The sequence below is a fragment of the Sciurus carolinensis genome, chromosome 2, assembly GCF_902686445.1.
Source record: "Sciurus carolinensis chromosome 2, mSciCar1.2, whole genome shotgun sequence".
NCBI lineage: Eukaryota > Metazoa > Chordata > Mammalia > Rodentia > Sciuridae > Sciurus > Sciurus carolinensis.
The window spans coordinates 82,442,010-82,469,806 of NC_062214.1; the positions used below are offsets into that span (position 1 = coordinate 82,442,010).

General features: G+C 36.2%; 1 protein-coding gene across 2 annotated transcripts in view; it reads left to right on the forward strand.

The window, feature by feature from the left end:
- The first annotated feature begins 204 nt into the window (after positions 1-204).
- Nptn (neuroplastin) overlaps positions 205-27,797 on the forward strand; it is a 68,250-nt gene continuing 40,657 nt past the window's right edge. For both annotated transcript variants that reach the window (XM_047538848.1, XM_047538849.1), the window contains exon 1: positions 205-491. In XM_047538848.1, the coding sequence (XP_047394804.1) occupies positions 401-491 (91 nt within the window). In that variant the 5' untranslated portion in view covers positions 205-400. The remainder of the gene's footprint in view (positions 492-27,797) is intronic.

A 27,797-nucleotide genomic window follows, 5' to 3' on the forward strand; every position in this document is an offset into this window, starting at 1 on the left:
ACTTCTGAGTTTGCCACAGCCAGAAAAGCAGGCGGAGCACCACCTCGCCCCGTCACGTGGCCAGAAGCGCCCTTGGCACGTGACCTACATCGCGCTAGACCAATCAGTCTCTGCAGGGGCGGAGACACCGAGTTCGAGGGGAGGGGATATCAGGCGAGGCCATCTCCTCTCGCGAGCTCTGTAGTCGTCCCTGCTCAGCCGCCCACGGCCTGGAGCGCAGGTCTCGCGAGGCTTGGGCGCTGCGGCGGTAGGAGGAGGACGGAGAAGGACGGAGCGGAGTCGCGGCTTCCTCCCTCGCTCACTCCCTCGCGCGCTTGCCCGCCCCCTCCCTCCCTCCCCTCCCTTCCCCGGCCCGGCTTGGGCCCCGGCCCATTAGGCGTTCGGTCTTCTGCTAGGGAGGATGTCGGGCCCGTCGCTCCCCAGCGCCCTGGCCCTCTCGTTGTTGCTGGTCTCTGGCTCCCTCCTCCCAGGGCCAGGCGCCGCTCAGAATGGTAAGCGGGGCGCCGGGGGCGGGACGGGCGGGGGCTGAGGGGTGTCGCCTACCCGAGGAGTCGGGCCCGGGCCTGAAGGGGTGCCGGAGCCAGGGGAAGGGAACCGGGAGAGGCTGCGGGTCTGAGAAGGAGATGCTGGTCGGGGGTTTGAAGAGGCGCGGGTGTAAGGTCTCCTGGAGGCCGCCCTTTGGAGAGGTGGGGGCGTCCGATGCGAGCCCTAGGTGTTGCTGACTTAGGAGGCTCCACCTCGCTTGCCCCTCCGGGTCGGCCAGGGGACACCAAGGAAGCCAACAGGAGAAACTGGAGTAGCGTGGGCGGATGAGGAGGGGGCGCTACTCTTACAGACCGTGGCAGAGACCGGCGTTTGGGTTCAAGGAGATGCAGGGATGGTGTCGGTCAGGCTCCCCTGGAGAACGGGATTCCCGGGCACTAGGATCGACTAGAATTCTATTAGAGCCCCGTAAAACTGGTGACAGCCTTAAAAATAAGGGGAAAATGGTGTGTGTGGGGGGGGGCGGGGGTCATGAAGAACACTGAGGAGCGAACTGAGTACTAGAACCCTAAGGAGGTGGTAAGGAATCGGAGAACCTTGGATCTGGGGGTGGAGGGAAGATAAAGGAGTGGGTTGACTGCAGTAGGGGACCTGGTACGAGAAGCAGCAGTGTCTCCAAACGAGCGGAGGGAAGAGGGTTGGGTTTGCTAAAGAGGGTGGAGTGCTGGGCATTCTAGTTTAGTGGCTGGGAGAGTAAAAAGGAGTTTCTAAATAAGGAGATGAAAATGAACGGAGGATGGGGAGAAAGAGGTGAAACTGAGGTAGGGGAAATACTAGACAAGTAAGGATGTCTGGGTATAGAGATGAGGGTACAGGCGACCAGAAATCAGGGAAGGAAGTAAAATGCAGGAAGATGGGGTTCGCAGTGAGGAGGATTTATTAGGGAAGGGAGGGAATGAGTTGTGGCAGAACTGTGTGATACTGGTTGGGCCTTTGAAAGGCAGGGACACAGCGGCAACTGCGGTGGTGGGATGAAGGGCAGTTTGGGACCAGAGGGACGTGGAGGAAGTAGGTTTTCCAAATCTAAAAGTTTCAAGACCGAGGAGTTTCAAGATCTGAAGAGATTTCCGAGGAATATAAAAGTGGCCTCTGGGATGTGTGCAGGGTACAGTGGAAATGAGAGAACTAGGTTTTGAACTGACGCTCTTTAAAGAAGATGGAGAAATGGTGGGGAATCATGGGCATGAGTGGGGGTTCTAGACAAAATAGATTCCGATTGAAGGTTTGTTTTACCAGTTCGACTGCTGAACTATCTTTCAGAAGCGAGACTAGATAGAAGTGTGAGCCTGTTTCTGCTGTTGTGGAAACAGCTATTAGGTTTAAAAAATTTTACATGAAAAGCAGGGCTGAAATACAGTTTTTTGTTTTTGTTTTTACTTATCTCAGTGTTTATTGTCTGGATAGAGCAATTAAAATTACTCTTGTTAAAAGGACTCAAATTTAATGATTTCAGTTTTTTTAAAAAAATCAGAGAAACCAGGCTTAAATGTTGAAGATTACATTGAAAATATATCACAGGATTGAAAAAACATCATTAGTTAAATAAAAGTGTTTGTTGTACCAAATTGTACTAATCAGATCTTAGGTATACTTCATGGCTTTGGATTATCACTGTGGAGGTGGGGCAGGGGTCAGGAAAGAAACATTTTTTTCTCTTACATTGAATGTGCTTAATATATTGGGTCTTTTTTCCTGTTTTCCTGTAAGTGTGAAGCCACTGTGGAAGGCAGAGTAGAATTAGTCTGAATTGTCTTATAAGGTTTTGTCCATGCTAACAATGTGAGTCAAACCTAATTTTGATTTCAGCTATTCAATATGTGGAAATAGCATGGTTTCATTTTGCACAGTAGGTGAGAGATTCTCAATCTTATGTGTTTAATCTCAGCTGGCATAGCTTTTTTCCAATGATTTATGGTGAAATTGTAGTTTCTTAGCAACTAAAGCAAGGTTTTTGGATAGGCCTTCAAAGACTCATCTGGCTACTGTCAGTGATATGTGTTCTAAATACAGCATAGTACAGCCTTTCTCTTGAAATGAGCTTGAATTCAATCACATGACATGATGGTAAAGTGAAGCTCAGCGGGTAGTTGACCCAAATGAATGTATAAATTAAATTCAAGGAAGAAATGCCTATTTTTTGGATTTGAGTTTATATAGTTAAGGATGCCATTTTATAGCTTTCTATAACATACCTTATGATAATATACAAATTTACAGTTGGTAATGTAGCCCTGCAATAGTCTGATTTCATGTCATGAAGTTGTTTTTTTCTTACAGTGCTTCAGAAAGGGATACCATCTGTATGATGTAGAAATGTTAGATTATCCATGAAAATGATGTTTCAGGGAGGAAAAAACCGTTTCTAGGTTGAGAATCTGGTAGTTTAGGTTGAGTATAGATGTTTTTCATTATTCTTAAAATGAAGTTTTTGGATTAGATGACCCCCAAGATCTCTTCAGCTCCAAAATGAGTCTGTGATCCTTTATCATAGGGATTCAGGGCTTTCTTTCAGATGGATTTTGTTTCCTATTCAAACACATAGACTTGAAAAAAGCAGTTTCAAGTAAAATCCTTATTTGTTGACTTTTGTATGTATCCTCAAAGATGTGGTTCATTTAAAGGAAGAAGCATAAGACATTTGAAAGCTTTAACTTAAAATTGAATGAGTATAAACCAACCAGTATAATGTAATCAAGAGCACAGGCTTTGGACTTTGATAGAACTGGGTTTGAGTTTCAACTCTTTGTAGCTGAGTGACCTTGAATAAGGCAGGCCTCTGTTTCATTTCTAAAATGGGGATTACCATAATGTCAATCTCCTAGGGAAAATGTGAAGATTAAATGAGATAATGACAACTTAGATTTATTTCAATGCATGACATATTGTGTCAGTAAATGTTAACTATTACTACTATTACTCTTTTAAAAATAACTATTTTTTATTTTTCTTCATGTATATGTGTATTCTGAACACTTAATTAGTTCTTCTGTCATCTTGAATAAAAGTAAATGGGCTTTTGAAGGCCCCAGATTTGTGTTCTGTGTGTCCGTGTGTCTGTCTTCTCTCTCTCCACATACTTTTTTTTTTTTTTTAAGTACAGTGACCAGCTGCTCTGTGTCTGCAAATTCTGGTGAGGTAGTGCATATTTCCGTTTGATTTCATATCCCCCCCCCCCCCCCCCCCCCCGCAAACCAAGAATCTTTTATATGAGTCAGGTATCACATTTTCATAGAATACCCTTGTGAATAAGAAAGAATTAAGTACCTGGCATGCAGTGGGGTGTTCTACATGTTAGTTGAATGAATGAGCGTGGAGTGATGTATAAAAATGCAAAATGTTTCTACTGAAAATATTGGATGATTAACACTGTTCAATAGAGGAAAATAAGGAATCTAATTTTATTAACAAGCTGAATTTTAAGAAACCATTTTGCTTGGTTAATTCTAGATAGTTGTGACCATTGTGCTTCACAACAATGCCAGTATATACATCAGATGATTCATGAATCTTTTTTTTTTTCTGTCACGTTTGGTGATCTCCTGTTGAATTTGTGTCTCCCCTTTGGGTGAATAAAATGAACAGCAGAAGACAAGCTTATCAAAGTTTGTAGCTATTGTACAAATGACATGCTAAATATAATGAGGCAGAGTTTAACATAATTAATACAAATAAGATTTGATCAGAAGTTTGCCTTGGACTAAAGACTTTCCTCAGGAGATTATATTGCCTTCAGTCTCTCAAACTGACTAAAATGTCACAGTTGATATCATTGGAAGACCCAGGCATGAGAAATTGGTCAGGAGTCTGGGAGGAAAAGCCATATTTCTACATCAGGATCTTTTCCTGTGTTTGTTTTACAAGGTGGCTGTGGCCAAATTGGAAAGAGTTACAGATGTGTGTGTGTTTGGGGCAGGATCAGGCCAGGCACGTGTAGAACTTAAATCTGTGACTATACCAAGATTTAAAACAATAAAAGGGGAAAAATAACGCACTTAAAATATAAACATGCTTCAGAATGAATTTATTTGACACAGATTAATATTGAAGTTCATTACAGGTCTGATTTTACTAGTTATATAGATCCTCATGAAAAAGTAGACTTTTGAAGAAAAGCCTTTTTTATCTATAGAGTTTAGATGTGAAACATTTTCTGTTGTGAAATATACAACATGCTATTGTACTGTCTTTTTAAAAATATTTTTGTTAGTGTATTATAGTTACATAATCTTTTTTTTTTAATAAAAAGTACTTAATTAGGCCTTCAAAGATAACCAGATGTGACTAAAAATGAGCACTGTTTGGACCTTGTTTTTTAATTTAATTAATTTGAGGTACTTTTTGAAAGTAAGGTATAAAATTTGAAACTTTGCTCCATCAGTGTAAAGGATTTTTTTTTTTTATATCAGACAATTTGGGAAGGTAATAAGGTGATAAGGCATCTATAAAGTGAAGTATGGAGAGAAACAACCAATGTCTGTTGAATCATATAGGAGATATTCTATCAAAAGTTTGAATAAAATTATGCAAACATATTTTGGTAAAAATGAGTTTTGTGAAAAAAATTTTTGATGCATTTTATTCAGTTTATTGTTTACAGTGAGCACAATATAGACAGGATCAGACATAAAGAATGAAGAAAGAGAAAGGGAAAGACAGAAGAAAAACTTCAGTAATAACAAGGAACAAGCAGGATGTAAGAATAGGGTATGAATCTTCATTTGAGGAGCATCTGGAAAGATAGAATCTGTCAGAATAAGTATAGACCAGAGACCTGTAAAGTAAATTGACACATTGAAATTAAAACAATGGTGCAGAATTATGTCCTGCAACTAACAGCCTTGGTTTTTGGCGTGCCTCTTAAAAAACATCATTTTACATAAGTAACAAGATGACACTGATAATATGGAGTTTAATTTTAAGAAGCTTAGATGATGCATTTTTAAACTTGTTTGTGAAGTTTTGGTGGATTTTTCTTCAATTATTACTTTTAGCTTTGGGAAGTTAGGAGAACCTCTCCAGTAAAATTAATTGATTACAAACTATTTTATAGGCTTATATATATAAAGAAACTCACTGAATTTAAAAGTGATACTGTGTAAAAATCTTTATCTCATTGATAATGATGTTAAATTTAAGAGTGAATGCACAAGTAAACGTACCTGCTTTTCAAGAATTTTCATTCAGCTTAGGAACCAGAGTCAAAATTGGTACCTAATTTCAATTTATTGTTTTAGCTAAAATTGAAAGTAGGTCTAACTTTTTTGATTTTGTGTATATATAAAAACAAGTGTTTATCAGTTAAACCTAATTAATTTGAGGTTATTTTTTCCTGATCACTTAGAACTTTTTTAGTCTATCCGAATGGCAGTAAGGTTTACTAAATAAAGAATTTCCTAGTATCCACTTTAATTTGTACACGGTTAATTTGGGGGGAGACATATTTAATGTTCCCCAGAAATATGTTAACTTTTTGTTTTGTTTCCTGTTTTTCCAACAGGAACAACAAACAAAACCTCAAGTCTTATCTGTTCCTTAAAACAGAATGTGATTAGCTTGATGGAAACATACTGTTATGTTTTTTATACTAAAAAGTGCTAAATGGTATTCTTTTGCTATTTTGGAAACAATTATGGAATGTTTTAAGACCAGTCTTCTTACCAAATAACAGTAATTACTAGAGCTTTATACCATGCTTCATGGTATTTTTGACAGGTGTATCAATTTGAATATGGTTTGCTTCCCTTTGTTTTATCATTGTTAGAACCAAGTATTGCTTCAGATTGACTTGACAGTGAAATATAAATGATAATGTGAAATCACTTTCAGATTGTCAGGATTCTATGTATTATATTATATAAGGTTCTATTTTTGAGAAAACATTAAGTCCCAAATTGTTTGTGGTGCTGGGGCGCAAACTCACACATGCTGGGCGTGTACTCTACCACTGAATACATCCCCAGCCCTTACCAATGGTTTTTAATCATATCCAAAAGGATACTCAAATTCTTAAAGTGATTAAATATAAGATAATGACAAAACATCAATGCCTTTTCTGATGGAATACTAGCAAGGCACAATGTTACAGGTACAGTAAGATACAGTAAAATGAATAGGTAAGAGTGTGTTTGCATATGCAAATTATGCCATTGATTTTTCTTTTTCTCCTGATGGTGGTAGTAGAAAATCACTGGGTTAGATGATGCATAAATTTCCTTCCAGTTTTTTTTTTCCCCCTTCCTAAAGGTTATTTTATTGTAAAACCATAAATACAACACTGACATGAACTCATTCAAGCAGCCAGTCCTCTCTAACCATGAAAAGGATGCTTCAGGGGTTGGGGAGGTACTGAATCCTGGACTGTGGCTTTTGGTGACTTAAGGAACCCAGTGGAACCTTCCTCTTCTCCCTGGAAATGTTCCACTTTCAGAGGAGAACATACAAATAAAAACAGCAACATTTAAGCAGCTCAATTTTAAATATTATTACTTAGTAAAAATCTTTTCTTTGTTTTTTTTTTTCTCCTGATCCTTTCCTCCATTTGACATCAGTGAAAGTTTTAAGCATCATGAAAACTGATTTGACTGTAATTGAAGAAATGGTACCAAAACAAAGTGAAAAGAAACCCAAAAGACACACAGAATTGCACAGAGCTTAGGCACTTTCTCCAGTGAATAAAGGAGCCAGGAAAAATAATACTGTTTTAAAATGTTTTTAGAACTTACTTTTGGGAATAATGAAATTGACTTTAAGGCATGCACTGTTTTGAAGTACTTTAAAGGTACTTCGGACAACACAGAGTTTTTGTTTCAAGGAAGGTAGAATGGTATCTGTTGTACAGAGATCTCATATTAAACTTGCTGGGAAAATTGCCAGTGTGAATTAAAACAATTAAGAATTGAAAAATCCTGCGGTAGATAATTGTATTCCTTCCTATTAATTGAAAAGTAGTTGACTAATAAGATAATGAAACAACACTTAAATATTATTATTTATATTATTTTGTCCTCTTAGGTAGTTTTTTAGTTACATATGACTTATTTTCATCAATACCTTTTGTATTTGAGACCTCTAAACTAGTTAATTGTAGGTGAAGAAAGCAATCCAAATGTTACCTGAATTAAATCCATGGAAGTTCCTAGATTGATATTTCTTAGAAACAACATGTTTGAAGGTTTGAATTTATAAATTTATCTGTTAGGTCCATTTCCTTATTGTTCTTTTCTTTTGCATTTTTGTTAGAATTTCAAGCATGCAAAAATAGAGCGAATAATGTAGTAAACTCCTAGCTATTCTAATTTAGTTTCAGTAGTTATCCCTTACATCCTTGTTGCTTATTAATTAAAAAAAAAAAAAAAAAAAACCTAAATTTTTTCATTTCAAACTAGAATTTTCCAGGACCTAAAATGCAGTTATTAGTAAATAGAATATTCACAAGTAACCATGTTGAAATAACTTCAGAAATACAAGAGTGCTTTAGAAAAAAGCTTTAAAGCTTTTTATTTTCTTTTCTTTTTTTGATCTCTGATCCATATACAGAAAGTTTGTGACTATAGTAAGTACATAACATTGTTACATACGTAGTATACATAACATTGAACCAATGCCTGTCCTTATTCTATGTTAAGATAGCCATAGTGACCACCTAAATTGGTTTCACAGTTCATTAGTGGGCTGTGAAACTCAGTTTAGAAAACAGCATTTTCAGGTACAGGGTAGTTTTTGAATTTTGTTTTATTTTTCATATACTTTATTAGCCTAGAATAATATGATTTTTATAAACAGGATTTCACAAGATGTTATCAGTAGTATCAGCATACCATGTTATTAGTCCTTGTTAGTAAAGAAAATACAGCATTTTAAAGATCACACGTTAGTCATTTTTATAATAGTACTTTTTACCACAGTAATTTTAATATCATAATCCAAACATAACTTTTCTTCTAGTATGTTAGTTATCCTTTCTTTTAAATTAGAGTTTGTGTTCCTTATTCTCTAGCCCCGGCCTTTGAGTTATTGGTTGAGTACAGGGCTGGGAGCACTACTGTTTATTCCAAGCTGATTGCTTACTTTGATGCTGTTTGAGGTGCATTTCTGGTGAGAACAGATTGACTTGAATACTGGCCAAGGGAAGGGAGGGAGAGGGGAAGCAGAATCATCACAGAAGAATCATCTGCCTTTCGTGTTTAAGATCCTAGAGTAGCAAGATTATTTTCTTGATTTTTAAACATTGCTTCTGGTAAGGAAAAAAGAGCAAGAAGTTGTCCTTCTCTTTTGTTTGCAACTATCCGTGAAATACTTCTCAATCTCTAGATGAAGGAATTTGTTAAATTTAATCTGGGTTATTTTGTTTTATTTTTTTATTTATGTATTTTTTGGGGTGCCGGGGATCGAACCCAGGGCCTTGTGCTTACAAAGCAAGCACTCTACCGACTGAGCTATCTCCCAGCCCTATTTTATTTTTATTGTGTGTGTGGTACCAGGGATTTAATCTAGGGCCTAGGGCCTTGCACATGCTAGGCAAGTGCTCTACCACTGAACTACAGCCCCAATCCTTTTTAAAATTGTGTTGAGTAAGGGCCTAGGTTGCCCTAGGTGGCCTCAAGGTTGTGATCCTCCCGCCTCAGCCTCTCTTTTTTTTTTTTTTTTTTTTTTTTTTATTATTGTAAACAAATGGGATACATGTTGTTTCAGCCTCTCTTAATAGTTGAATTAAGGGCACACACCCCCACACACACAGCTAGGTTTTTTTTTTGATTATACAAGTTTAGTAGGTTTGGGGACCATTATGGAGCAACTGAAAAAAACCAGCACAGTTCCAGTACTGAAATTATAATCATTAATGCTGAATTTCAAGTCTTTCACCAAGGTATATGAAGTTAGTGGCCTTAATGCAAACCAGAAAGCTGCTACCTGGAAAAGAACAAGCATAAAGAGGTTTCAAATAGCTTGCAGTGAACTGTCATTGAACTACCCTTAGATAAATAACAGCGATCATACATTAAAATTAAGGTATACTAATAGTGTTACAGTTTTCTTATTAAGATTGAGCTCCAAATAATTAAAAATACTTTCTAACCAAATTTAGGAAAAGATAGATAATTCTACATTGATGGAAGCTTAAGATTTAGGAGAAAAGTCTGAAGGAGCTAAACATAGGAAAAGGGAGCATTAAGGGGGATGTGATTATCTATTAATACCTTCAAGGTAGCACTGTAAATGAAGTAAGGGAATTAGGCAGTCTCCAAAGATGGATGGGCTGTATCAAAGAGCAAAGGCCTAGAGCATGTGGAAGAAAAGCATAGGTTTAATATTAAAAAGATGATTTTAATGAAACTAGCAGAAGAATAAGTTATTCACACTCCTTGTCAGAATCATTGTAAGTAGGGCAGAGAACTGGTGATAGGGACCTCATAAGATAAAAGGGAGGATCTTTTTCTGTTTTACCTAGTAACTGTTTAGTAGCTCAGGAGCGGGGAAAAATTTGGAAATTAATGTGAAATGAAATGAATTTTCCAGATAATTTTTAAGGGGTCAGAAATTAGTGTGTTTCTAACGCTAAAGTTCTGATTATGAATTCAAGAAAAACGATAGGTTAACTTTGAAATCCATTGAAGTAACTTTTAGAAACTGCTTGTAATATTTTAAACAGGATCCTGTTTTCCTGTTTACTATAAGCTTCATAAGCAGTTTCTTTTTGTTGTTTAGTTATCATAAACCTAAATTATGAAATTCTTCCAATCTGTTTAATACTCAGAATAACCAGCTTACTAGACTTTGGTTAGAATCTAGTAAAAATTTAACCTTTGGCTGTTAGAAATTAGACCTCCTTTTTTCCTATGGCAAATATGAGTAATTAAGAAAACCTTACCACCTGGAAAAGAACACTTTCATCCCAACTCCTAAGAATTTATTAGTCAAAATTCTGTTGTGATAGAAACCCCAGCCTGTCTTTTAGGAGTGGGAGCTAGTATTGTATAACTTACCAAGGGATGGGAACTCAGTTCAGTTAGTTCGAAGAGTAGACAATTGCCAGATAAAAAGTGCGTGCCCAGTTATATTTGAATTTCTGGTAACTTTTTTTTTCCTATTCTGGCCTTTCATTTAAACTTAAAAGACATAGAAACTTGTAACTTGTTGAGTTTTTGTGTATTAAAAGAAATCATTTTGAAGTAGATTCAATATGGGCAAAATTATGTTACAATGAACATTTTGTATGAGAGAATAGTTTTTAGGATAGTGATGTTTTATTTTGGTTGCATCACAGTTTTATATATGTTTACTTTTGTTCAGCTGCTTTATATTTGACAGTAATTTTTTTCATTTATTCTCTGAAAATTAAAATTTTCCAGAAAGGAGGTGAGCAAAGGGCTTCAGGCTGTTTTTTAGCAATTTCCCTCTTACAGAAAAGACTTTAAAACTTAGGGAATTATTGCCTGATCATAAATGATAAGAATGTTTCTGGGCTATTAGCTAAAGGCTTGTCCTTTTTAGATATTTGACCAGAGGCTTGGAATATACCATATTCTTGGCTTTGAAGAGAAAAAGGTATGAATGAACAAATGACGGACCACACCCTTCTCTTCCTAGTGAATTCAGAATAATTTTGACTTGCTGACCACTTGATTTAGACAAAGGAAAGTGGATGTTAGCTTTGCAAAACAGGGATGTAATTTTATTTCTTTTTTCTTTTTTGGTACTGTGGATTAAACTCAGGGGCACTTAACCACTGAATCACATTCCCAGCCCTTTTTTATGTTTTATTTAGAGATAGGGTCTTTCTGAATTGCCAAGTTGTCTGAACCTGGCTTTGAACTCACAGTCCTGCCCCAGCCTCCCAAGACACTGAGATTATAGGCGTACACCACCCACACAGCTAATTTCTTTCTTTTTTTTTTTTTTTTTTTTTCCCTTCAGTTTGCATGTTTTATTAGAGAGGGACCTTCTCCTTGTCAGTGGAAATACTTATAGTTTCTTCAGCCACTCCAAGCTGGGACCCTCTGTCTCCTGCGGGGAGGGTATGTTGGGCATGTTCCCATAATCTCATAGTGACACTGGGTAGTTGTGGGTGTGGCCTCATTATGGTGATGTCCTAATTGGTGTAGGGGCTGAGTGAGGACAGAATCATAATGAGGCTCCCAATGGTGCCAGCACCAGCTCTTTGCACCCAGCGGCAGTTCAAGGATGCAATTTCTTTACAGTTAAATTTTAATCCTAAGAAAAACCATGGTTTCATGAGGGGTTGTTGTTTTTTTATTTTTTTTTTTTGTGGTAATAGGGATTAAACCTAGGGCCTCATGCATAATAGGCAAGTGTTTTACAACACTAATTTACATTGCTCATGAGTTTTACTGTAGCATCCTTTGAGCAGTGGTGTGTCACTGTCAGTAATTCAGTTTAAGAGATCTGTCTGCATTTTGTCCTTCTGGTGTGGACTGGGCAAGGGGTGAGGTGGTACATGCCTGTTATCCCTGTGGCTGTATAATCCCAGTAGCTTGGGAGACTGAGGCAGGGGGATTGCAAGTTCAAAGCCAGCCTCAGCAACTTAGCAAGTCTCTGTCTCAGAATAAAGTATTAAAAGACTAAGGATGTGGCTCAGTAGTTAAGTGACCCTGGATTCAATCCTGGTATAATAATAATAAGAGGAAGAAGAAGGAGGAGGACTGGGGTTGTGGCTCAGTGGTAGAGAGCTCACCTTGCGTGTGTGAGGCTCTGGGTTCCATCCTCAGCACCACATTAAAATAAGTAAATAAAATAAAGCTATTGCATCCATCTACAACTAAAAATATTTTTATAAAAGAAGAATTAAGCAATGTAATAGATTGGAGAGAATGGTATTAAATAACATGACGTCTAATCATAACTGCATATTTATTTGAAATATATTTAAGACAATTTTAAGAAGTCAGTTAAAAACTTGTTGGTTTTTATGAAACTAGGAAATTATAGTTTAAATTTGATGTGGAAACTCACTTGGAGACAGTGTAACAGAATAAATAAATTGGTATACTGTCATCATTGTGAGTGTTACATGTAAATGAGAACTGTGCTGAAAAAGTCATCTTGTGAGGCAGTGAAGTTGAGTCAAAAGAGTACTGGATTTGACAGTAGCTCTTAAATCTTGAATTAGTATGATACTTAATCCAGAAATTTTTTTTTTTTTTTAAGGGAGGATCCTGAGGCCTGAACCTAGGGATGCTCTGCCATGGGGGGCTTCATCCCCAGTCCTTTTTTTTTTTTTTTTTTTTTTTACTTTGAGACAGTTTCTCACTAAGTTGCCAAGGCCAGCCTCTAATTTGTAATCCTCCTGCTTTGGCCTCCAGTGTCACTGGGATTACAGGCCTGCACCACTAAGCCCAGCTGTTCACAAGGTTTTTATGAGATTAAAATGATAATATATGGAAAAGTGCTTAATAAACTGTGTTGTAAAGTGTTTGTATAGTTTTCAGTTATAGGGCTTGGCATTTATAGTGATTACCCTTACTAGGTTAACTGCAACTGGTAACTTATGTGAAAATTAAAAGTACTGATAAAATGAAGAGGTAAATAAAGTACTTAAGACCAGGTTATTTCAGTGTTGGTTGGTTTTATGAATGTTGGTATCATAAATGTGCATTTTGTTAGTAGACTAACCTTTTCAATTGGGTTATTCTCTTTAATTAGGGAAGATTCGTATGAATTTCTATAATCTTTGAATTGTGCCCGTTGCTCTCACCTCAAGTTAAATGTAGTCACAGCGTCACCTTGCTGTCTTTCATCCCCCCTACCCATTAGCTGACCAAAAAAATGAAGTCAGGTTATCTATCTTGTATTTTCTTTTCAAGGCAAATTTTTGGTAATTCCTTTACTATCTGGAAATGAAATTCATAGGTGTTTTTAACCTACTTACACATTATTATTATTATTTATGGTACCAGGTATTGAACGTAGGGGCACTTAGCCACTGAGTCACATCCTCAGTCCTTTTTATGTTTTATTTTGAGACAGGGTCTTGCCAAGTTGCTGAGGCTGCCTTTGAACTTGCAATCCTCCTGCCTCAGCCTCCCAAGCTGCTGAGATTACAGGCATGTGCCACTATTAAAGGGCACATTATTAAAGGGCAAAATTCCAAATATAATGCCCTTAATGTAACATAAAAGAGCAGATAAGGGAAAATAACAAAGTAAAATATTCAGATCTATTAATTGCTTAGGCCTGGTTACACAGGAAGATAATGAAACAGCACACTGTACCTGTATGTAGAAAAACTAAGAAGGTAACAGTTACATACATATGCTAACTGATAGAGTTGTGCTGTAATGGTGACTCAGATACTATAGGTGGGATTGCTGTTGATTATGTGATTTCCTGAAAAGCCAAACAACTCTTGGTAAAATTCCAAATGTAACAAAGAACAATCTATCCTCACTTTACACCATAATTGCATTCCTGGAATACTAAGTGATGATTAAAACTGTGCGAGAGTACTTCGTGTCATGTTTAAAACAGGTTCTTGGCTTAAAACAAGTTTTCCATCTTCTTGACTGTCACTTGAAAGTTTTTGTAGGAAGAAGCACAATTTTTTGTTGTGTAAGTCATTTCCCTACTTTGCAGAATATTGAGGATTCTTGGGACCTGCCCACTAAAGGCCAGTAGTGCCATTTTAGTCATTGTCTCAACAAAAAAAGTATTCTCACAAATTTCCAAAAACTCCTTATAAAAGGAAGAGCAGCCCCCATTAAGAATAACTCTAATTCCAGTGAATCAGGAGGCTGAGGCAGCAGGATCACAAGTTTGAGGCCAGCCTCAGCAGCTTAGTGAGACTCTCAGCAATCAGCAAGGTCCTGGATTAAAAATAAAGAATAAAATAAAAACTTTTTTAAAAAGAGAGAAAGAAGGACTGGGGAATGCTTAGTGATATGGTACCCCTGGGTTCAGTTCCAAGAATAAAAACAACCAAAATTTCCCTTTTGATCCTGCACTTGTAAGTGACCTCTGGTATAGGATTGCAGCACTTAGTCCCTAGTTGGTCAAAGCCACACCTTTTCTAGAAATGGAAAGGCAAGGAGAGCAGCTGTTTACTTGCCTTTATGTTTTTGTTAACATGCATTAAAGCAGAAATTGTGAACTCATTTACCATTGGAGTGAGGCAAAAATACCATTTACTAAATTGGAAAATATGTGCTTTAACTGAAAACACTGAAAGGTGGACTTGTAAAAACTCTGTGCTGGTCAAATAAAACTGTCATTTGCCCTCATTTTGCGGCCTCTTCACCAAAGGATTATGTCGTGAATTTTGCAGCCTGAGAGATTGGACTGGAATCCTGATTTTTGGCAAATCTCTTAATCTCTCTTAGCTTCTGTTTCCTCATCTATTAGGCATAATGCACAACTCACAGGAGGTGATTAGAATGAAATTGCATATATAAAGAACCTTTATCTGACCTGATACATAATTGATAAAATTTTCTCTCTGCCCTAGATGCATTGTTATCTTGATTCATTTTTTAATCTATTGTTTGAAAGATAGCTATGTGTTCTATAATGAAATGGTTTTGAAATTTGCAATCTTTAACATAGGAATATTCATGCTCCCCCTTTTTTTCCCCTCTAATTTTTAACAGAAGCAAGGAAATAATTAAAATGAACTTTTTTGATTAACACACAGAGTACCATTTAGGGCACTTGGAGCCTGATGCTTATAGCCTTATGCTGATTTTCAAACAATTCTAGTAGATTGTCCTTTTTAGTCTTTCAGGGTAGCTCTTAATATTAGTGTATATCTAGTAGCAATGATCTTTATTTTTGAAGTAATCTTGGAGCACATAATTTGCTAAGTACTACAGTAAGTTATTGCACCTCAAAATTAGGTGTTACCATAGAAGTGACATGTTTTTTAAGTTAGGTTAGGAATTTAGCCACATGATTTTAGGAAAGTCTCTGTATGATTTTCTTCCAGTTATTCAGTGAATGTGTTGAAACCATGGTTTTCTTGGTTCTTGTACAATGCTATAGAGACATACCACATTTTACTATGTAATTGTTGCAAGTTTTATGCCAATTTTTTTTTCTTTTTGCAAAAATGGGGTGCAACCATTATTTGAAGCTTTAAAAAAAATTGTGCCCATGTTACTTAAAAATCATTTATTACTGAACTGTCTTTGGTGCAAGATTAGGATGCATGGAATATTCATGAATATATGATAAAATCAAATAGTCCAAATTAACACACATAATTTCTTTGTGACAGCTTGGTGAGCATTTTTCTGGTCTGGAAAAAAAAAGTTAGTTATTGATCTCTACATTGTAGTTGAAATATTACACTTGAGAAAATTTACCCCCACAGTGTTGAAAAGTATGGAATTAGAAAAACTTAAATCTCTGTGCCTGAAAATTCTGCACCACTATCATTGGTTTTGTTATCTGACACCTTATTCTCAGTACCACTCATATGAGATGTGTATAACCTTAGATCTGCAGGGATCTAAACAAACCACACAGCTTGGCTTTTGGAAATATAGCCTCAAGCACTGAGGATTGTAGGCTTGCAGCTTGCACTGCATGAGAACAAAAAATGTACATCCGTATGCTACTAGGAATTCATCACTGCTCTGTTTACCTTTTTATTTTTATTTGTAAATGGACACAATACCTTTATTTTATTTATTTTATTTTTATGTGGTGCTAAGGATTGAACCCAGTTCCCCACACATGCTAGGCAAGTGCTCTGTCACTGAGCCACAACCCCAGACCTCTGTTTACCTTTTAAGTGGCATGAGAAACAGAATTTTACCATGGCACAATTACAGAATATAAAAGGTTATAAACCAGTTTTTGGACTGGAAAAAAAAGAAAAACCAGGATGCTATGATTATGTGGTAGTGATGATTATAATGAAATTTGGTATATATATATATTGCTATATGTGTTTGCAAACTTTAGCAGCAGAAAGGTCGTGTGTCTCCCCCCCCCCCCCCCCCCCCGTGTGGGGAATTGAACCCAGGGGCACTTAACCACTGAGCCCTGTCCCTTTTTGTTTTTAATTTTGAGACAGGGTCTCACTAAATTACCTAGGACCTTGCTAAGTTACTGAGGCTGTCTTCAAACTTGTAGTCCTCCTGTCTCAGTCTCCTGATTTCCTTGTGCCCAGCTTTTCTTTCTTTCTCTCTCTCTCTCTCTTTTTTTGTTAAGCACTCAAGACAGTGATCTAAATAGTTAAAGCAATTCAAGAAACATGTTTTTTTCCCCCATCCTCCTATTTCTATTTCCATCTTTGTTTTCCTCCATGATATGATTTTGTGTCCTTTAAAGAGATCTATTTCCTGGTTATATTGTGTACACATAAACACACATAGGCATGCACACACACCATACACATAAATATATACACACACGTTTGTATTATGTCTATACACACTGAGTGTGCATGTGTGTGTATGATTTTTTAAGTATTTTTTCTTCCATTTTTTACATTTTAATTTTATTCTCTTACCCATACCCCTTGGTTCTGTCTCATCTGGTATCTTCAGTTGTTTGTAGTTATAGATCTGGCTTTTTAAAAGTCTATTTATTTGAATTCATTTTAGGCAGAGGGATGGCATATTCTAGTATGCTTGTAATAAAAAGTTTAGTTCTGATGACTAGTGTCTTTGATCAGGAGTGTTGCTTTTGACTTGAGTGTTTTTGCATTTCCTTATAGCTATTTAATGATTTTCTTTTTATGGTAGAGCTTTTTCTGACATGCTTTTGAAATCTTTTAATCCCCATAGGGTCATAATGTCCATATTTTTCAGAAACAGCTCAGCTAGTCTTCACGGCCTAGTCACAAAGGAAATTAATTCCTGATGGAACTGAACATGAAGGCAGAAAGAATTCCAGGCAGATGGACGACTAGTAATGAATATTGATTGGGGGCTATGAGGTACTTTCTGTGGGCTGGTAAATTTTAGTGTTTTCCTGCAAAGCTACCACTTATTATTGTACTTCAAGCATTCTGAACTGTCTGCCCATGGAGTATGTAACTGCTACCCAATGACAGGTAGACATTAAAATTCAATTACGGGATGGGGGAGTGAATAGGGAGTAACCATATTTTGTACCTAGAAGATGAAAGGGCAAATTTTGATATTAAAGGGGAAAAAACAACAACAACAACAACTCTTTTTAGTATAGAAAGTAGTAGTTCTTGTTTTAGGAACATTAAACTATAGTGAAAATTGCTTAGAAATTACCATAAGTAAAAGCTTTTTGGCATTTGTAGTTCAGTAACACGCGTATTTTAACAGCTTTTAAAAGCCAGAGTGAGAGAGTTTGAGTGGAATGTGTTTTTAGTGACATCTTAAGAGTGTCACCTTACCATTTTGTAATATTATCTGTCACTGAAAGAATTGTATCAAGTCTTAAACTCTCAAAATACACCTTTGGAAGAACATGATAGGCCCAGTAAGTACTTGGCGAGCTTGAGGAAACCAGATACATAAGCTTATCATTAAATTCTCTGCCTAGAATTTACTGAAAGTTTTATCAGGTTGAATTTTCAAAGAATAGATGTAACTGCAGGAGGGAATATTGGACAGGAAGATGACCCTCCTTTGGATAGTGGCTAACATTTTTACTTGAAATTATTTCATTCTTTTGAAAGTATGGAGAAGTTACTGGATTTTTTAAAAAATTACAATAGGACTTACATGAAACCTTCAAATAATACCCAGATGTTTAGAGTAAAATATTAACCTTTTACTCAATCACTACCCCAGGAATAAGCACTGATATGATAGTAGTTGTGTATACTTGCAAAACATGTTCTCTGCAGATATAGCATATACATACTGTGATGCTTTTCATTTAGTAGTATTAACTATGTTATAATTCATCTTGATTTTTTAAAATTTTCTTTTTTCAATATAGCAATTGGCTTGACAGATATTTAAGTTAATCTGATGATGCCCCGTTCTTGATAATGAAATTTGCCTACTAAACAGGCCTCTCTCATTCCATATAGGGAAAAGCTTCATTAAGTGGAAAAGAACAGGGTAGGGGTTAGCTCAGTGATAGAGCACTGCCTAGCATGTGGGAGGCTCTGAGTTCACTCCCTAGTGCTGCATTTTAAAAAAAGAGAAAAGAACAATATATCACTGTGATTTTTTTTTTTTTTTAATCCTCAGTCATTTTGGGGGCAGAAATTTTGAATAGTCAAACATTTAATGTTTTAACCATGTGGGTAATTTCTGGAATACCTGCTAATTTTTAGCAAAAGCATTCTGGAAACAATTTTGCTGTCCTTTTTCAAGAGAAACAGCAACATTTTGCTGGCATTTGGGACACTACCTAAGTAATATAACCTTATTGTGGGGGTGGAGGTTCTACCTGATCATGTAGTTATGAGGTAATGGAGGCCTGAAACAAGTTGATGAGTGCAGATAAGTAATTATAAAAGGAGAATAGATTTGGATAGTTGACTGAATTTGGGGATTTCCTGTGGGATTGAGGAGGCATGGGTTTTAGTGGATAGAACATTAATGAACAAAAGTCATTGTTTACCTACTAGTAGGGTTTTACAAGTAAAACCTCTTTGGAGTGATGTGTTAAATTGGGGCAAGAATTAGATTTAGACATTTTCAACCGTTAGCAAAAAATTGTTTTCTTTTTAATGTCAATAATTGCAGTTTGTAAATTAGATAAAAGTAGGCCTGATTGAGTTAGAGGGAGTCCCCTCATGTTCCAAAGAATCTTAGGTCTGAGGAGCAAGGTTTTTTGGTTTGTGGTATGGGGTGGTGGTGAGGTGTTGAACCCAGGGGCATTTTCATACATACCCAGCCATTTTTTGTTTTTGAAACAGGTCCTTGTTAAGTTGTTGAGACTGATTTGAACTTGAGATCTTTCTGCATCAGCCACCTGAGCTGTGGAGCAGGGTTTTTGGGAAAATGAATGACTCTTTTGTAGATATACTTCTACAGTTTTTGCCCAAGGGTGTTTGTTTCCTTGGTTCATGATCTACTTGTTCGGTCTTGATAACTGCATGGAAGGGGTCCTATGCATACTTTGCAAAGTCAGTGGTTAAAATACTTACACATGTGTCCATGGTTGAAAAGAACATGATAGTTCCTTTAAGGCAGAATCTATAAAACTTCACAAAATAATCATAGTATGCAAAATGAATTTAAGAAAATGACTTTTATTACAAGATTTATCAGCCTCTTTGTGGGAAAGTGCTACTTTTCAGTTACCGTGAGTTTTGAAATTTAGGGATATGCACATGATAGAGAGTGCAGAGGTGTGATGTTAAGTCCCTTCCTGGAAAGGGGAGGAAAATGCTGTTTTCATTCCTTCTTAATGGAAAGAAAATCTTAGGGTATGTGGTTTCAGCAGCCACCATGGAGATCTGCCAGGAAGATCTGGAGAGCTATAAAGTTCTAGTTTACTAGTTAGGAACATTAGCTTAAATAATTGGTCCCAAATAGTAATGCCAAATACTTTTTAAACTCTATACCCACGTAGAAATTCTGTAGCATAGGTAACTCAGATAATTGGGGAATGGATGTATAGTACTATAGGCCTGAGCTGATAACCTTGATAAGGAAGAAGTAGAACAGTCTGTGTCCCAGTCATCCAAGATAAAATATTCTTATGTTAAATAATGTCTATAGGATATTATTTAGTTCTAATTGTCTTTAGTAAATAAAGCATTGCTGTTGGTGAGGCAGTACAGTATAGAATTGTAGCCTCTGGAATTATACTGCCAGGGTATGCATCCTGTCACTGCACTCTAGAATGGGAATAAAAATCTTAAAGAGGTATTGTTATGTAGTAAACTAAATTATACGATATACTTTGCATTATGGGTGACACATAGGTGATCAGTAAAGCTTATTAGTTGCTGTTATAATGAATTTGCTTTCAGTGATATTAGTCATATGTTCAGTATCTTTTGAAATGTTCTCTTATTTTTTTAAGAATATTTGGAAAATGTTCTTTTCAAGTCCCCCATTTGCACAGTGGTTTTCTTCAGGGTTATCTTTAAAAAAAAAAAGAAAAGAAGAAGAAGAAGAAAAAGAAAAGAAAAAAGATTTCTAGACTGTGTTTGAGTCTGTGAGGTTTGCAGAAAATCTTTTAGAATAATTGATGATGAATACCGTGACAGAGTAATTTGGAAAAGAGTAGTTAAGTTGTATTCTAATTGTAAAATAAAATCTCAGATTAAAAAATTTGTGATTTTTGGTTGTAGATGAACATAGTACCTTTGTTTTATTTATTTTTATATGTGCTAAGGATTGAACACAGTGCCTCATACATGCTAGGCAAGCACTCTACCGCTGAGCCACAACTGCAGCCCCTAAAAATCTATTTTATACTCCATTTTAGTTGCCTTGGAGTTCAGTTTTTTTCAGTGAAAATTAACTGCTAGGGTGTCTATAAAAAGTTCAAATATATCACAATCTGGTTTCCTGTAACATAAGATTCTGTTGATATTCAGAAAGGTGATTTTGATGTCCACTTTTCTAAGAAAACCCCCCACTAATCAAAGAAAGATGGTTTTGTTCATTATACTGTTTATTAATGTAGTAGCGATTTCCAGTACATTTGAAGGTTTTGTTTTGTTTTTTTTTTTGGTACCGGGAATTGAACCTAGGGGTGCTTAACCACTGAGCCACATCCCCAGCCCTTTTATTTATATAATATTTAGAGGCAGGAGCTCACTGAGTTGCTCAGAGCCTCACCAAGTTGCTGAAGCAGGCTTTGAACTCACAATCCTCCAGCCTGAGCCTCCTGAGCCTCTGGGATTATAGGCATGCACCACCGCGCCTGGTTTAAGTTAACAGGTTAAAAATAATTTATTCTTAATCCTCAGTTAATGAGAATCTCAGTTTCACCACTTTTAAAACAAATATTGAGTGTATTGTGGGTAGCATGGCATTGTACAGATACAAAATGAGAGACATATCCTGATTTCTAAATAACTTATAATCTATTAAAATATATTCTTTTTGCCTCATTACTTTATTTCAGTTAATTGACCTTTCATAATAATGTAGGTTTTAGAATATTAGAGCTGAAAGTATCCTAGAAATCATTTATTCTAGTCTTTTGATTGTATACATGAGGGAACTGAGTATTCAGGTTTTAACATGTGTATATACATGTATTAAGTGAAATAATTTCTGTATTTTAATACTTTTTTGAAAAATTAGTTTAAATTGATATGTTCAGCATTTTACTATGATAAAGTTTGATGTTCATTTCTGACATAGCTGTCAGAGCGTTCAGGAAAATACATTCTAGAGAGTCAATGCTAGCCTACACGGTCTAGTCCTATCGTCTACCAAGTTATGATTTTACTAGATGTGATAATATTCTGATACTGCTTAAGATAATACTTTGATAATACCTTTTATAAATATTAGGGTTCATTGATCTTTATATATACTGTCATTTAAACTTGAGAGTTGTTTTCTGTCTGGGAAATACGGCGTAGATTTATGTACTGTAATTTATGAAGGCAAGAGATTCTGGTTAGTGATAAAATTATTTCTATACACATACACACATAATTTTTTGGTATAGCTACCAAGTAATATTTAGGAGAATAAGGTGGAAGATTTATCAGTTTTGATAGAAATAAAAAATAAAGCCAGAAATTTGAAAGTCCCTTGGAGGACTTGATGATATATTTGAATCTGAGATATAATTAAAGGGGTTTTTGGAAAATTGTTGCTCAGAGTTCTTGGGAAAATATACTGTATTTAGAATTGGAAGTTAATTGACCTGAAGCTTTATTCTGAGATGACTCTACTCTGATTGCTTTATCTTATACAGTGCATCCTCTAGATTCCCTTTAAGTTGAGTAATCATAATTCTCAGTTTGTGCCTGTTGCCCCTTCACAATTATTAATAGCATTCCTCTCACTCTCAGAAGTGTCTTAGTGTTGTTACTGTACCTGTAAGTGTAATGTCTGCTTCTAGGTACTTGACATCTGAAGGCTTATGAAATTTTCTCGTATGTTGGGCAACATTCTTTTCCTTAAGATGAGGTATTTCCTTTTAGTGGAATTCGGAGGGCATTAAGATAGCCTAGTAAAAAGCCTGGGAGATATCAAGCTCTTAAGATAATTTATAGGCTAGAAAAATATCCAGTGTTTTCTGTTCTTGAGTCAGAAACAGAAGATAGATGGACATTACTAGCATGACTGGGCAGAAGCAAATTCTCTTCCCTCAAAGATAGTTTTACATTTATGTATCATTTTGCTTTTTGAATTTCTGGTCCCTATATTCAGGCAAGTAAATCTCAGTACATGATTATGAGTATTTTTCAGTTGAAACTTTTATTCTTAAAAAAATATAGACTTGAAATTTTTAAGAATAATTTTAGGTTCACAGCAAAATTGAGAAGGTACACATAGAGAGTTTTCCCATACCCCCTGCCCTCATACAACGTCCCTTACTATCAGCATCTACCATCAGGTCGGTGTTTTTGTTACAGTTGATGAACCTAGATTAACACTTCATTATCATTCAGATTTCATAGTTTACATTGGGGTTCATTCTTGGTGTTGTACATTCTTTGGTGAATATATGTAATGATATATATCCACCATTATAATGTCAGTAGTTTCACTGCCCTAAAAGTTATCTGTGCCTTACCTATTTCTCTCTTAACTCCTGGCAACCACTGGTCTTTCTACTGCTTCCATCGTTTGCCTTCAGAATGTCATATACTGGAATTGTTCTTTGTAATAGCTTTTTTTTTTTTTTTAATGTTTTTTAGTTGTCAATGGACCTTTATTTTATTTATTTATATGTGGTGCTGAGAATTGAAACAAGTGCCTCACATATGCTAGGCAAGCACTCTACCACTGAGCCACAATCCCAGCCCCTGTAATAGCTTTTTATAAAGCTGGTCTCTTTCACATAGTAACATGTATTTAAGGTACCTCCATGCCTTTTCATGACTTGCTAGCTCATTTCTTTTTAGTGCTGAATAATACTTGATTGTCTGGAAGTATATTTGATTTTAAGAAAGTATTGTCTATCTAGATTTGCATACTAAATTCCACAAGTAGAATTTTTTTAATTCTTTGAATGATGGGTCAACTATATGATGAATTCCCATTTAATGGGGGTAAAATTGCTTGTTACTTTAAAAGTGACTTGTTCTATGTTACTGAATGAACTATAATTATATAAGTTGAGAATTTGGGAAGAAATACAGGTCTTCATAAATAGTGTAAAATACTAAGTCTTTCTTAGACTGTTGCTTAATCTCACCATATAAGTAGTTTTTGCCACTAATATGACTTAAGTAATAGGAAAGTTTGCAGTTTCAACACATTGTCAGTATGGTCTATAAATAAAGGAGCCAAATTTGTCTTATTTCATAACATTTTTAAAAGTTCAAAGTAAGACTCAGTAAAGTTCAGTTGAGTAGCCTCGGTTTTTTTTTTTTTTTTTTTTTTTTTTTTTTTTTTTTTTAATGGAACCCAGAAGAGACAAGGAAATTTCCCATTCCATGCCATTGTTGAAGTGGAAAGTCTCTTGGTCACTCATCTGTGTCAGTCACATCCTTATTTTCCAGAATCATCTGGTTAATCTTTACAGAGTATTGAAGAGGACCAGAAGGTAGGAAAAAAGCATGAACATTATAATACTTAGTGAACTTTTATCACAGTCTATAATAGGAATTAATATTTCTGTTCATAATTTTCCTGGAAATGTCTGAGGCATATATATTATTTTTTCAGTTTTCATTTTTTATTTATTTATTTTTTCTTTTTGGTACTGGGTTTTGAACCCAGGGGTGCTCAACCACTGAGCCAAATCCCCAGCCCTTTTAAAAATATTTAGAGAAAGGGTCTTGCTGAGTTGCTTTAGGCCTTGCTAAGTTACTGAGGTTGGTGAACTTGTGATCCTCCTGCCACAGCATCCCATTCCAGTACTCTTTATTGCAGAGGATAGGTTGGAGCCAGTTTATCCTTGGACTTTAAGCTGAGATTGAATACATCTTTCTTTTTAAAAGTTAAGGAAATTTTCTTGGAATTATGTGTTAGCCCCCCCCCCCCCCCGCCCCCAACAAGACGCATTTTCCAGAGATAATCTTTGAAACCAAATGAATACTGTTTTTCTGAAAGGTTAAGGATTCTTTGCAAAGGCTAATTGCTTTATACATTCTATTAACGTGAAGTCTAATACTGCTTCTAGTTTGGATACTATGCCTTCTGTATGAATCATTCACATCAAATGTGTGACATGAAGAGGAAGAAAGTATTTACCTGATATTATTAAAAGTATTGTCTAGATATACAAGGGCATCTAATTCCTAATTTGATTTATTTTATCCTAGTAAAAGTGCATTGCATTTAGTGCTGAATCATTTGGAAAGAATAATAATTACATAGAAAGTTCCATTTTCAGTCCCTTTTTAATCTACCATGAATGATTTCATCTTTTCCCATGGTTTCAGCTTCTGCCTATGCAGATGATTTCCTAGTGTATATTTCCATCCTTTAGCTCTCTGAATTTTAGATCCTTATTTTTAACTGCATCTGAACATCTCAACAGGATAACCTATCCTGTATATGCCTCCAAAGACAACTCTCAGCCTGCTTTCCCTTATTCCCTTTATGGTTTTACACTCTAGCCCATGCTCAACAAGTTTACTTGGTTGTATCTTGTGAACATTTCTCATTCATCACCTTCTCAGCATCCCCACAGACACTCTTAATTAGTTGACTCGTTTTTCATTTGAATTATTGAAGGAACTTCCCAACTCCTTTCTGACTTATTTCCTTCTGACATTCTTTGTCCTGCCACCAACCAGCTTATTCACACCCATTTTTCTTTGAGGAGAAGCCCAAGGTGCATAGCTTTGGAATACATGCTCTTCATAGCCTACAAGGTGCCTTTCCTTCCTAAATTGTGAGGTGTGTCTGATGTAGTTCATCCTATTTTCTGAGTAGCTTGATCACTTAATTAGGTGCTTGGTATACAATAACAAAGAATGTTGAATTTTACTTTTATCCAGACCTGCTCATTCCTACCACTTCTCAACACTGCTCACACTGGTTTATCTTGCCCAGAACAGGACTGTCTCTTCCCTCCCCACTCCTGAACAAGGCTAGACTTAGGATGGAGTTCTAGGTGTACAACAACTCTCTCCCCCAGCAAAATTAGATACTGCTCATATCTGTTCCTGTTAAGTATATCTGTTATGGAAGAAGTCATTATCATTTGTTTTTTGATTAGTATTGTGTCTTATGTCTTGCAAGATTGAGAATTAGGAACAAAGTGCATGCTACCTGGTACATAGGCCCTCAGTAAGTGGTAAATAGAGTTGAAGTCATGTTCTCAATTTATAGATTGGTAAACTGAAAAAAGTAAGATGAAAGTCGTTGTTTTGGAGTTATAATGAATGACACAGTTCTTTAAGCAACCTTTTTGCTGCTTTTCTTTTTTTGGCCATGGTTCACAGACTCGACTATTGGGGGAGTCTTTATATGGTCTTAAAAATATCCATGTGGCTTCTTTTTTTGGGGGCGGGGGATGCCAGGGATTGAACCCAGGAGCACTTGATCACTTGAGGCACATTCCTAGCCCTACCCTATTTTGTATTTTATTTAGATACAGAGTCTCACTGAGTTGCATAGCACCTCACTTTTGCTGAGGCTGGCTTCGAATTTGTGATCTTCCTGCCTTAGCCTCCTAAGCTACTGGGATTATAGGCATTTGCCACTGCACCCAGCTCCATGTGATTTCTTTGCCCTTATTTTTCTTCTATTTGAACAAGACAAAAAGTGTTAACAGTTTCAGAATCTCTTAGATTTTAGTTATTGAAGAGTGGGGACTGAATCAGCAACACCATCATCATCTGAGTACTTATATAAGTGTAAAATCTCAGGCCTCACTTGCAGATTTTCTGACTCAGATACTTTGGAGGCCAGCAGTCTGTTTTAGTTAAACTCTTCAGATAATTCTGATGCATGGAAAAGTTTAAGAATCACTGCTCCTAGTGTATTGCCATCTTAATTTTGGAAAGTATTGCCTCTGATGTATAATAACAGTTCCCAATGTGGTTTTCACTATAAGCTATTTATGCCTTGGAAATAATTCATTAGCTCGGAAGACTAGGACTGATATTACCTAACATCCTGGGATGTGATTCAAAGATTGAATTTCCCTCTGTGAAGTGTAATTGACTCAGTGATGAATGACTATTTTAAAATAGGGGGGATGGGGTGATTCTAATTTTTTGAATTAAAATATCTTCTAGATTATACTCAGACGATCATCTTAGCTACTTGTGTTCACTGGTATACTCATGGGGTATATGATGATGATGAATGACATGATTTGGGTTATGGTTAATATTTAAATCGTGATTGTTAGTATGTTATCAGAGTAAGTGAGCTTGTCATCAAAAATCAAAGGACAAGTACATTTTACAGAAAAAGTAATTAGTGGAGATCAGCCTTTGACTAGTAATTACTCATAACTTTTGAGAATGACTTTACATAACTTTTTAAAGAAAAAAGTTATTCAGTGATATTTGTTAAAGTTTAGTGACTAAGACTGTTCAGACAACCATGACAGATATAGGAACTGCTGCAGTGGAATTTTTCAGTGGGGAGAGATTGGCTTCAACTCTGAATATAGCATAGGCAAAGAGGAATTTATAGCCAAAGAGCAGTGTAGTGGTCAGTGTGTGGAAATTTGCTAGGAGGAGACATTAGAAGTAAGGGGAATTCTGGCTGAACATACCTAACAGGATTCTTACTGAAGACAAACCAGGTTGATCAGATCTCACCTAGGGCATGGCAGAGGATGAGAAATCTCTTGAGGGTGATCACATGTTGAAGATGGGAAATTTCTTCTTAACCTGTCTTAGCAGGGTTCTTTGCTAAAACTGAACTTGACAAGAACATGGTCCTATCAGAAAATCAGAAACCTGGCTGAATTTTGATCCAGCAGAGAATTATGTCAAACTGGAGCGTTCATCCTTTCTAACATATTGTTGTCACTTTACCTTTAATAAATCCTGACTACAGCATGATCTTAAAATGCTCTGTAACTTCATTTTGTTGTTTGTTTTTAAATTGTTTCTATCCTCAAAACGCCGTTTTGGGTATAGTTTTAGATTGGTCCATAGCTGTTTTCAGTAGTCTTTTGAAATACGAGAACTTTTATGAGCATTTGCTAAAATATGTAAGGGTTTCACTGTTTGAACCAAGCTTTTCATTAGAGCACTCTTTGAGATACAAACAGATTGAAAAAAACTAGTTTTTCCCCTT